This window comes from Lagenorhynchus albirostris, chromosome 9 (assembly GCF_949774975.1).
Source record: "Lagenorhynchus albirostris chromosome 9, mLagAlb1.1, whole genome shotgun sequence".
Lineage (NCBI taxonomy): Eukaryota > Metazoa > Chordata > Mammalia > Artiodactyla > Delphinidae > Lagenorhynchus > Lagenorhynchus albirostris.
Window position 1 is genome coordinate 8059904 of NC_083103.1, and position 12430 is coordinate 8072333.

At 56.4% G+C, this 12430-nt stretch overlaps 2 protein-coding genes across 3 annotated transcripts in view; one reads left to right on the forward strand and one right to left on the reverse strand.

The window, feature by feature from the left end:
- Window positions 1-12430, forward strand: part of MACROD1 (mono-ADP ribosylhydrolase 1) — a 152701-nt gene that overhangs the window by 35612 nt on the left and 104659 nt on the right. The window lies entirely within an intron of this gene.
- FLRT1 (fibronectin leucine rich transmembrane protein 1) lies at window positions 4955-7794 on the reverse strand. The gene has a single exon (XM_060158840.1). The coding sequence runs from the start codon at window positions 7792-7794 to the stop codon at window positions 5770-5772; it is 2025 nt and encodes a 674-aa protein (XP_060014823.1). The 3' UTR covers window positions 4955-5769.

Here is a 12430-nt window from a genome sequence, read left to right on the forward strand (position 1 = left end):
GTTGGGAGAACAGCTGGTGGGATGGTGGTGGGAGCTCAGGGGGGCGCAGGTCCTGGCACCGAGGATGGCCAGGAGGCAGCCTGGGACGGGGAGCGGCAGTGCCTGGGAGGTGGCCCCCTAACGGCCCCAAGAGAGCCAGCGCAGGTGGTGGGTCACCCTCTGCGCTCCCTGCCTGTCCAGACTCCTAGATGGGGCGGCGCGTGTCTGAACTTCCTCTCCCGGAGCCTCTTAGACACTGAGGATGGGGATTTTGCAGGCTGTCTGGTGGCAAAAGCGACTCTTTGACGGGGCTGGGTGGCCTGGCTGTGAGATGGCCCTGACCTGCTATGTTCAGGGGACACTGGTCGTTTTGAGCAGTCTCTCGATATCTTCCTTAAAGGGTCCTCAGGGATGGTAAAGTGAGAGTGGGAACCAGGATCTTCTCCTCAAAGAACCAGGCGTTGGCTTAACGTCTGCCACCTCCCCATCAAGTGCTTGAATGCGGCCAGTGACAAAGAGCTCACTGCCTGATTCTTTTTGCTGGGCCAGATTTCTCTTCCCTGACTTCAGTTTTCCTTTTACCATTGGCCCCATTTCCCTTTCACTGGCTGCAGGGAATGGATCAGAGACAGACCCACCGTGGAACAGAAAGGAAGCAGAAGGACTCGTGGCTTGAGAGTCCTGCTCACGAAGGGACTAGCCCGGCCACTTCCCCTAGCTCTTCACCCCGAAGGCAGATGGAATCTGGAGGGCAGGGGAGAGACTCTGCCTGCGGGCCAGGGCAGCTTCTGAGTGACCTGTGTGGGCCACGTAACCCCCCCACCTCGTCCCAGGGGCTGCGCACGGCACTCGATGGAGGCAGAACTGCTTCCCCACCCGCCCCACCCTGAGCTCGAGCCCAGGCTCTGTCCAACCAGCATATCCGGAGCCAGCGCTGGGGCACGCGTGGTGTCCACCTTCAGAGACCCCAGCTCCCCACCAGCCAGGCCCAGAAAAATCCCTGCTTTGCCTTTGGCCACTGGGGACAGGTTCAAAAAATGCGAAAAATCCCCCTTTCCCTTCACCTCCAGGAGTTTAATCTCTCCTAATCAAGTTAGCAGACTCGCTTGCTTGTAAACGGTAATGATTTTCATTTTTGAGCCTTTTTATCCCTCCTTAAGAAAAAAGATGCCTCCTCTGTCTGCCTTCTAGAAGGCCTGTGCAGGGCTGTGAATTGCTTGTTAGCATTCACCCTGGTGCAGATCCAGAGCCAGGCATCCGCTGCCTGTCACCTGCACTGATCTGAGTGATGGGGGACATGGGCGCAGGGGACACCCCCAGCTGACCCCGCCTGAGCCGTGGCCCTGAGAGTGTGGTCTGGCCCTTGGGGCTCAGGCTGCCATGCGCCCCGAGGCCCCTCCTTCCGGATGCCCCAGCTCCCTCCTGGTTGCCTTCCCAGCTCCGTTGCTCCCCGTCTGCCGCATCCAATTTTCCTTGTTGTATTTTTCATAAGTGCGAGGCTCAGAAGCCCCGTCCTCCCTGGCACGTTCAGCTGGAAGCAGATTTCTGGAGTGGGCTGGCTTTGGGACTTGAGCTGCCATTGGCGGGGGTGGCGGTGTCCTCCTCTTACTCCACAGCTCTGAGGGCGTGAAGGAGGGATGCTCAGATGCAGCCCAGGCACGTTGCCCAGTCAGCTCCCTCAGCTCCCCAGGATCCCTCACCTGCCCTGTCCCTGTCACTCTGGGCCTCCGTCACCTGCCTTGGGCCAACCAGAACCTTCCAGAGGCAGCAGATGGTGGGGGAGCCCCCATTGGGCTTCTGGAGCCCCCATCTTTTCTGGGTGAAGCTAGACCCGGCCTCAGCCCACCCCTACATTACAGAAGGGGAAACAGAGGCAGACGCTGTGGATTTGCAAAACCTGCTTTCCCTGCATCTCCCTGGAAGCTCTCCCTGACCTTTCTTACTCTACTCCTTGCTGGGGCTGGTGGGCTTCCCTGGACCCCTAGGGGAGGGGAGAGGAGGCCCAGTGCCCATTGAGGAAGGAAGAGGCACAGGCAGGCGTAAGCTTCGGACTTCGGGTGGGGAAGCCTGGGTCCCCCAGCCACTGTCACCTCCCCTGCCAGCGTCACCCAGAGCGGGAGGGAGCCGGTGACCCAGCTCCTACCCCCAAACCCCAGAGGCCCCCTAGTCGGCCACGCAGCCGCCATGTTAACGGGAGGTGGTCCAGGAAGCAGGAGCCAATTTAGAGAAGATGGAGGCTTCTGTGGGAGGCCGCAGGAAGAGGGAAGGAGAAAAGGGAAGAAAAGAAGCTTTTGATGCACATCATGTCTGCGGAATTGAGTATGACTAATTAATAGATTTTATTCTTAGTAATCTCTTAAGCATTCCATACGTTGGGCCCCACGCCTGAGCTGAGCTTACAAGAGGCCTCATTCGCAAAATGCAAATGGCTCGCCTGGCCCTGCTGCCTTCTTTCCTTTTTTTTTTTTTCAGGGGAAATTTAAAGGAAAATTGCCATGTAATAGAAAAGAGATTCCAATCACTACATCTAATTACCACAAAGGGTAAACCACTTAACCAAAGAAGTGTCAGGATTTTTTTTTTTTTTAACTTGAAACCTGCCTTAAATGCCACAAAATACACTCATCAACGCTGAGGTCAATGAGGTTGTTCTGGCTAGTTAGAGGCTGCAAGGGTCAGGTCGGCCGCCCACAGGAGGGAGGTTCTAGACAGAAGTGGTGGCCCAAGCCCTGTGTCCTCACGTGCTTCTAGGGGGTGGAGGAGGCTGGGTGCCCTGGAACATCCTCTCTCATTATGTTGCATGGCTGGCTCAGAGGGGCTGGACCAGGAAGGGATGGGGTTTCAGAGCGGACCTAGCTTCAGGCCCCATCCCTGGCTTGGGGGGCCGTGAGACAGCAGACAGTTGGAAGCTTGTTCTTAGAAAGGATGCTGGAAAGATGTTGGGATGCTGAGGGCAGAAAAGATGAGAGGGGGGCCCCCGGGCCCTGGCTGGGCTGAGTCTCCACTATCTTCAGCACCTACACTAGCAGGAGGATGCCTGCGGCAAGGCAGGCAGGGCCAGGTTTCCCCCTGGTGTGAGTTGGGGCCCAAGCCCCATTAGTACAAGAGGCGGGAGCAGGAGACTGATGTGTCCGCAGGCCCAGGCAGGCCTGGGCCTGCTTTGTGCTACGGGGCAGGAAAGTTCATCACCCAGGCCTGGCCCGGAGGGCACTGCTAGCACAGGCAGGCTCTCAGAGCTGCAAGGTCTCCCCTGTAGCCCTCCCTGTGTAGGGCCACCTGCTGTTCCCCAAGTGCCTTCTTAGCCTCTAAGGGGATGATCTGACCTCCCGCCTGGCTCCGGGAGAAGAGAAAGGAGGATGAAGAGTGAGAGCAGGGGACCAAGCATGTTGGCAGCAGGGGCTGGGGGTTGGAAGTGGGGAGGCTGGGACCGATTTTCCTGGAACACTGGCCACAGACAGGGGTGGTGCCTTGGGAAGGAAACTGCATTTCAGAACCAGCAGAGACCTTGAACTTCTGACCCCCAGCCGGTGCCCCACACCCTTGTGCACCCTGTCCTCCTGGAGGCTGCTAGTGAGGCCCCTCTGCTCCTGCCTGGGCCGCGGGGGATGCGCCTGTGTCTGGGGGGTGCCAAAGGGAGGGCGAACTTTGCACGGATGTGACCTTTACACAGTCCCAGCCTTGGGAACATGGTCCCAGCCTTGGAAACATTTCTCTCCTGACCTCATTGTATGAGAAAATGCTTCAGGTGGGAAAAGGGAAAAAGCTTGAGTCTAGAATGAAATGTGTCCATGACCCTCGGCCTCTCCCTGGAGCTGGGGATTGGGGTTCCCCCCCTTGGTGAGACCATCCATCCAGCCTGGCAATGAGAGCCGCGCCTCTTCTCCACCTCGCTCACGCAGTTGTTGTGTCCATTTCTTTCAAGCCCAGCCTCTTCACTGAGCGGCCAGCAGCATCTTTTCAGGTCCAGCACATGGCTGGACCCCGGGCCTGTCACAGCAGCCCTGTGACTGCTGTTCATCTTTCTCTTCCTTTCTTTGGCTTTTGTCAAAGCAGGCAAGGCCTTCTGAAAACACCACGGCCAGGAGCTGGACCCCTTCTCATCCTCCCTGCCCTCAGAACAGCGTCTCTCCTTTGACATCGCCCTTCCTGGGCGCAGGACAACTGGCACCTTGACAGACGGTGACCCGAGTTCCCCGAGTGCTGGAATGTGGGAGATATCAGAACCCCAGGCACCACTCCTCTCTTCTTTCCAGATTTGCTGTCATTATTTCATCATCCTTTTAATCTCATGGCTCACCAAACAGCACTGTCAGTTGATAAACGATGGCAACATTGATTCCAGAGGGAGGAAAAAAAAAGATCTTAGCTCTTCTGAGGGCTCCAGTCACTACCCTTTTGGAGGCTGGCATTTTTAGAGAGATCTGGTCTTCCCTCTTCAGAGCGGCATCCCAGGGGTGGGCACAGTGTGGTGTTCTGCATTCTGGGGTTGGGGGGCGTGCTGCCTCCTAGGGCTTTTCTGAGAATTTTCATGTCTTTTTCTGGGCTTTGTTTGAGCAGCCATGGAAACCATTAGGTCTAATCAGCTGATATTAAAAAAAAAAAAAAAAGTCTCTGCACCAATTACCTGTCTCTGGAGGAAGCACTTTGCACAGAGTAAATGCTCAGGAAGTAGCTGCTGAGGTGATTGCATTTGTGGGGGTGTAGGGGGAGAGAGGTGAGGACACTGGAAGTCAAAGAAAGCTCTTCTCTGTATCAGAAAGGAGCTTGGCCCAGCTCTGGCCAACCTGAGATAGGACTGACTGAACTGAAAACACCCCTTGCCCAGGGTCTCCCAGCCACCCAGCCAGGACAGACACATCTCCGCCTTTAGGAACAGCATTATCCCCCACCCCACTCCCATCCCCAACACACTTTGTCTACTTACTCAATGATTTCTAGGAGAAAGCAACATTTTCGTGACTCTATTGTCTCAAGAAATTGTACGAACTGACCCAAGAAGTACTGTAAGGACTGTATATGTGGCTCTATCTACCCATCTGTAGATAGATACACGACATAAAGATAAACAGGTAGATAGATGCACCTCCAAGCGCTGGAACAGCCACAGCTTCCCTGGTGCTTCCATGGACTATGGTGCATGGAATTGAGGAGGGCTTCAGTATAGGAAAAAGAAAGTTTGTTTTTTAATCAGCTACATCGTCGTTCAAAGAATGCAGTGAAAGACGCGCTATTTCTGCAAATCTGTGAGGGAAATGGCATGGAAAGAACCAGGACAATATCTCCACAGCAAAACATCTTTTCTTCCCCTCTCCTTTGTGAGGAGCCTGAGGACCTTCCATCGTGTCGTCGCCAGTGAGCAGCCGGCAGCGAGAGCTGCATGGGGGCTGCGCGTGTTGGCTGCTTTTCTAATGGTTCCTTTGTGACGGCCCTGCACAGAGCATGAGGCATACACAGACGGAGCACAGGTAGTATCTTTCCAGTTCAGGAAAAATAAAAGCCCCAACCCAACCCTTCCTGCGATATTATTTTTAGTCTTTTCCTCCCCACCTGGCATAATTTGTTATAAATTATGTCTTCATCAATGTCAAATCCCCCTCCTGCCTTCTATTCTTTAAAAAAAATTATTTTTTTCACTGTTGTGTTCTACGAAATTGTCAACCCTCCCCAAACTCTGCTTTCTGATGGGAAAGTCATCATGGAATTTCTTTTCCTTGTTCTGTCAGATGGCAGCAGGCTGGTCAAAGCCACACAGTCGCCACACCAGGAGGAGGCAGGAGCCGGGTGCTGGCATCATGTGTAGGAGTAGTCTATGTCAGGGATGCCGCCGTCCCGGTAGCCCCGTGTGGCGCCGTAGCCGATGGTGTGCGTGCCCTTGCAGAGGCTGCTGCCGTTGGAGGGGAAGATGGTGTGGAGCACGTACTCGTCCTTGCTGTGGTAAGGGTTGACGGGCAGCATCTGCAGCCCGGGGCCGCGGATTTCCAGGATGGAGTTATCCTTCTTGGTCCCCGACTCCAGATAGTCGTCCTTTTTCCGGGTGCCGCGGTTGTAGGCCCGCTCCCGGGTCAGCAGCTCGCTGGCCCGGTGCACGTAGCAGCAGATGGCCCCCAGGACCAGGAAGAGGAAGACGAGGGCCACGGCGCCACCGATGATGCCCGCCACGGGCAGGCCCGCCATGGGGTCGGCGTTCTGCTCCTGGTTGAATGTGGTGGTGGGGCCGTAGCTGTCGGCCGTCTCCGCCTTGGCACACACAGGCGTCTCGTCGGCCACATAGGTGTTGCCGGTCTCCATGGTGACCATGCAGATGATATAGGTGGACTTGGGCTCCAGGGCCGTCAGCAGGTACTCTGTCTTGTCCCCCTGCACCAGAGTCTCCGTGATGGAGCCCACGGCTGGGCTGTGGCCCAGGCGCAGCCAGCTGAGCCGGAAGGAGGAGGCGGGGAGCGTGGCCTTCCACGTGATGCGGATGGAGTCGGCCGTCAGGGGCTTCACGTGGATGACCAGGGTCTTGGCACTATCGCCTGTGGCCATGGGGTAGTCGAGGCTGGAGTCAGGGAGGCGCAGCCCCGGCCTCTTAGCTTTGAGGGTGAAGAGTGAGCCCTGGGGCGTGGTGGCAGAGGTGTGGTCACTGGCCGTGGTCTTGGCGGCAGCGTTGGCCGCTCCGCCCTGCACCCCCGCCTCGAAACATTCGTCCATCTCGCTGGTGATGTCCTTGATGGCCATGCCCCGGACCTTCTCGGGGCCCTGGCACATGAGGCCTCGCACGTTGACCACGGCCGCCCGTGCCTTCACCCAGTCCCGCAGCCACAGGAGGTTACAGCCGCAGAACCAGGGGTTGTTCCGGAGCAGCAGCTGGGCCAGGTTCTGCAGGTCATCGAACAGGCCACGGGGCAGCGTGGTCAGGTTGTTGTTGGACAGGTCCAGGCGTTCCAGCTCACGCATCTTGGCCAGCGTGTTGTAGGGCACGTGGCTGATGGCGTTGTCCTGCAGGTAGAGCTTCTGCAGGCGGGCACTGGGCAGGTTGAGGGGTGGGGCAGCCAGCGAGTTGCGCACCAGCGAGAGCTCGGTCAGGTTCTGCAGGCGGCTGAAGGTGTCGTCGGCGATGCGCTGGTTGGCCAGCAGGTTGCCGTCTAGCACCAGGCGCCGCAGGCTGCTGAGGCCCTTGAAGGCGTGCAGCGGGATGGTGGAGATACGGTTGTCATCCAGCCGCAGCTCCTCCAGCGTGCGGGGCAGCCCCGAGGGGATGCTGCTCAGGTGGTTCCGGCTCAGGAAGAGCAGCTTGAGCTGCTTGCTGTCGGCGAAGGCGTCCTCCTCTATGCTGACGGTGGACACGGAGTTGTCATCCAGGTGCAGCTTCTCCAGCAGCGGGATGCGGGCCAGCGAGTCCCGGGCGATGGTGCGCACGTTGTTGTCCTGCAGGTGCAGCTCCCGCAGGGAGCGGGGCAGGTTCACAGGGAACTCATCCAGGTCGTTCTCGTATAGGTAGATGACCTGCACGTTGACCTTGGTCTTGAGGTCCTGGGGGATGCCGGCATTGTTGATCTGGTTGTTCTGCAGGTAGAGGGTGGTGGCGTCGTCAGGGATGTCGGCGGGGATGGAGGTGAGCCCCCGGTCGTTGCAGTAGATGAAGCCGTTGTCGCAGCGGCACACGGAGGGGCACGTGGTGCTGTCGATGACCTCCGTCAGGAAGGCGATGAGCCCATAGCAGAGGAAAAGCCAGTCCCGCAGGTCCATGGTGGCTGTGGTCATCACGACGGTGGCCGTGACGGTGGCAGTGGGCGTGGTGGTGGCGGTGGCAGTGGGGTGTGCCACCACCATGGTGGACGGCTGGGGGAGCCAGGCCCTGCTTGACTTGCAGCCTCTACACCTGCAAGGAGCACAAGACATGTGCGGTGAGAGCGAGTTGGGTGTCCACCCACCTGCCGCTGAGGGGTGGCTGCAGTCGAGGCCACGGGGCAGAGGTCAGGCCTCGAGGTGCATGCCCCGTGGCCCTTCCAAATGTCAAGTTTACATCACAGGTGATAGCTCGGGCTGAGGTCAGCCTCTAATGACCTTGGCTAACGTTAATCTCAGCGGGAGCAAAGATGCTGCCCGTGAACAAGACAGCTGTGGCCTTGGCCCTCCTGGACTGTGACCTCGTGACGTTAATTTACTGGGAGCCGGGCTGCAGTTTCAGTCTCCTTGCAGGACCCACACCAAGCCAGTCTTTGTGGCTGATGCTGCAAGTGGCTGCTCAGTGTTGATGGGATGGATTTAGAGCCACCGTTTCTCATTGGAACAGGGATCTCCTATCCCTCTCTGGCTTGGAACCAGGGACCGAAGGGAAAGCTTGTTTCTGCGAGGCCTGTGAGCTCGAGGTGGGGGAGGGGCGTCACTAGAACCTGCGAAAAGAATCTGCCGGTGTCCTCGCTGGCGAGCAGGGGAAAGTGGGGCGCTTCATCGTCTGGTGTTAAAACAACATGTCCTGTTTGTCACTTGTGCATCTTATAGACAGAAAAATGAGGTGTCAACAGAACTGCTTTGCCATGGCTCTACAGAAATCTCTTTCTATCAGCGGTGCCCTTCCTACTGTGTTCCATGTAGTGCGAGAAATTATTCCATACTTTGCCCCCTTCCTAAATCACGAAATTTTCAGCTATTTTGAAAAAAATATATATCTGTTTTCTTGCATTTAAAGACATGAAACAAATAAAAGGAGGGAGGGGTCCACACTCTGAGGGAATTGTCTGCAAGGTGTAATTCTGGTTTTCACAAATGGAAAAATTGCAGTGTAGATTTTTCTCATATTACATTACTGTTCATAGTGGTTAAAAAAAAAATCAATTAAAGAGAAATTATCTTTCAACCTCAGTGGGGAAGTGGTGTTCATGCAGCCGGCAAAGGTCTGCTTTATAACTCCAGGTTCACAAACGCTTTTCAGTGTGAGATACAGTGGCCTCTGGGAGCCTGAGCTGAGGCCGCAGCCTGGAGGGCAGCCCCGGTGTGCAGAGCAGAATTGGGACCCACTCACTGAATGAGATGGTGGGGCCCTCGCTCCCATGACCCAGGGACCCTGTGTCTCCATTTCTCAACCATGTCAAACCCTTCTTCCTTCTGTCCCTCTCTGTTCCTGGACTGCTCCCCTCCGTCTAGCAAACTGCTCATCACCCTTCAGGAGCATGCTCAAACGTCTCCTCCTCTGCTAGGTCTTCCTCATGCCCTATAGAGCTTCCCTCTGCTCCATCCATCAATCTGTCCATCCATCCACCCATCTATCCACCCACCCACCTATTTACCCATCCATCTATCATCCACCCAGCTATACATCTATCTACCCACTCATCCATCCATCCTTCCATCATCCATTCATCCATCCATCCATCCACTCATCCACCCACCCTCTCACCTATTTACCTATCTATCCATCCATCTACTCACCCATCCACCCACTCACCCATCCATCCATCCATCCATCCACCCACCCACTCACTTATCCATCCATGCATCTGTCCATCCAGCCATTCAACATGTCTTTATTGAGCACCTACCATGTGCCAACCTGTGTTTTAGCCACTTTGGATTCTATTCTAGTGGGATGGTAGCTCACACTATAATAAAGGTCTCACCTAGAATTTTATGAATATTTAAGCCATTTAATCCTTCCAGCAAATGTCAGGTCAGTGCCCTTTTTATTCCCATTTAACAGATGGAAAAACTGAAGCTCGGAGGGGTTAACTTGCTCGAGACACTTGATAAGTGGTGAAGAGAAACCTAAGCCAGGATCTTGACCACTAGGCTTGTGGTGCTGCATCTCGTGCCCATCTCTGTGGGCTGAAGGTTGCACTATTTAGTGACTAGTGTCTTAAGGTCCCTGACTAAATTTCGGGTGCTTGAGGGCAGGGACTGTGGGTTGTGTAGGCCTGGTGTGGCTTGCCATCAGTGACCACCCAAGGACAGAAGGGAGGCGGCTGAGGTGCCAGGCAAGGCGCGAATGCCTCTGCCCTGCTCCCTGCCGACCCCTCAACTCTTGCCCTATTTGCATTATAGGGGCCTTTGCCCAGGCTGCCGGCAGCTCCAAGGCCTTCTGGAGGGAGCTCAGGATTTGCCCGTGGCTAACGCACTAACTCTGCTCAGGGCCTGTTAGCGGAATGAAGCTTTATCCATGAGGTGGACCGAAGGCAGGTGGAGGGCCAGCCGAGGACACCTGGCTGGAAGCAAGTGAGGGTGAGGGGGAAGGGTGCACGGGGTCTGCGCAAGGAGCCAGAGGGGGATGAGGTCCCGAGGGAAGCTGGGAGGAAGGGGGACTGGTGAGACTGTGACCAACACTCTGGGCCTCCGAAGCCAGCTCAAGCCCCCTCCCAGCCGCCGCAGCTGGCCTGAGGGCCTGAGGACATTTACCTACTTACTCCTGATGCTTCTTTGGAGGTTGTCCCTAGTCTATGGGTCATGACCCCACTCACACCCCTGCCCCTTGGGACTTGGAGTTGGTCTTTGCTTCCCTCACATGTGTTCCCGGCTCTCAGTGGGTTTGGACAGGGATAAACCCAGGCATAGGGGGCAACCCTCTGGCCAGGCCCTGCCCAGCGCCCTCACAGGCACATGTTTGTATCTGCACCCACCTGTCACATGCACACAGGTCGTCGGTCCCATTTTACAGCTGAGCAGCCTGAGGCTCAGAGAGGTGAGGGGCCCATTCAAGGTCACAGCCAGCCCAGGTTTCCAGCTGCACATCTGTCCCTTCCTCTGCACAAAGCCAGAGCCATGAAGGTTATGGAGCCTGGAGGTCCTGTCTCAAAATGCTTATGAGCAAAGAGGCAGGGCCAGGGCAGGTGCTGGGGACAGGAAGGCTCAGGCCTTCTCAAGGCCACCTTGCCTCGGTCTCAGGGGTCAGGTCTGAGCCCAGGAGCACCTCTGCCGAGGCCCCCAGCATCTGGCCAGAGGATGCACACCCTCCTCTGAGTCCTGGCGCAAGGGATGCTGTTGGCCCCTGGGCTCACAGATTCCGGAGCAGTGCCCTGAGCAGGGGGCAGACTTGTTAAGGCCAACGGCGAGGCCAGACCGCCTTCTCTGGCATGAACATCAGTCCCCGGTGCCCGCTCAGCTCATGGCCATAGCCCTCAGCCTCCAGATGCCCCGGCATCATAATAGAGTCTAAATTACACCTTTCAGAGATGCCTGATGGATAACCAAGAAGCATTTGGGAGGCAGGGACCCAAGGCCTTTCTCTTCCCCCGTCTGCGGCCCTCATCCATCTTGGCTGAGTCTCCCCTGCCAACCCCTTCCCCAAGGCCTCCCGATGCCGAGCCCTGGCTCCAGGCAGGCAGGGAGGGGCCTGGGGTGGGCAGGAAGACAGCATGCCTTGCCTGAGGAGCCCTTTAATTGCCCGGGTGCCACGAGGCCCTTTTATTCCCTTGTTTTGTGTTTGATGGTTTATGTGGCCATCAGATGAAACCCGGTAAATCGCCCGTCTTTTACTTTTCATTGTTGCGAGAATCCCTCAGACTTCAGCATGGTGTGAGTTATGACCTGCCAGCTCCATGACTGACAGCCGGATCCTTGGCGTGCGATGGAAGTGGGGAAGGGGAGCAGTGAGATGGCTCAGACTAGAGGTATCCAGACCCCCATTAGCTGAGAGGTGACCTGGGGCGTCATTCTTGGCATTTTCTATCAGTCGGTAGCTCCTGCCATGTAGGACAGAGACACCTGGGTTCGAGCACTGCCTCTCTCCCTCTTCCTGGCTGTGAGATCCTGAGCAAGTTACTTGCCCTCTCTGAGCTTTAGTTTCCTTATCTATAAATGTAGCCATCAAGTTCCCCTTAGAGGGGAGCTCACTACTGAGCGTTCGGTGAGGTAATACCTGCAAAGTACACCCTTGTAAGTGCATGAGGTTTAAAAGCTGCTGTAATTCTCTGACTGCTCCAGGCATACCGGTCTAGCCTCTGTGTTAACTGCTTGTCTCTCTCCTCTGCAATCCAGAGGCCCTTTCTTTACTCCCCTGCCCCTGCTGTGCCTCCAGGGTAGACTGGGAGGCTGTAGGCCAAGCTGCTTCCTGGCAGGGACTCCCTGTCATTGCTGTGATGCTGGGTCTCCCCAACCTCAAACTGTGCATCCTCAGCCCTGTCCCCCCAAGCTAGGGTAGAAACACTGACCCTAAGCCTGCTCTCCCTTGTGCTGCCTCTGGGCCTTTGCACATGCTGTTCCTGCTTCTTGAACACCAGCACACCTTCCCCACTCAAGCTTCGCCAGGGCTTCTGCTCACCCCCCAGGCCTCAGCTTGGACGCCCCCTCCATGAAGCCTCCCAAGTTGTGTCTGGCTCTGCTTCCCATACCCACTTGACTGGTGGTAGTCGGACCTGAGTAATATCTGTAAGTACCTGCCAACCGGATGGAGGTGCCTCCCTGTTGGAGACGCCTGGCCTCCTGGCGCTCTGCCCCGTTGTCTTTTCCAAATCCCATCAAGCTGGGGCTGCCAGAG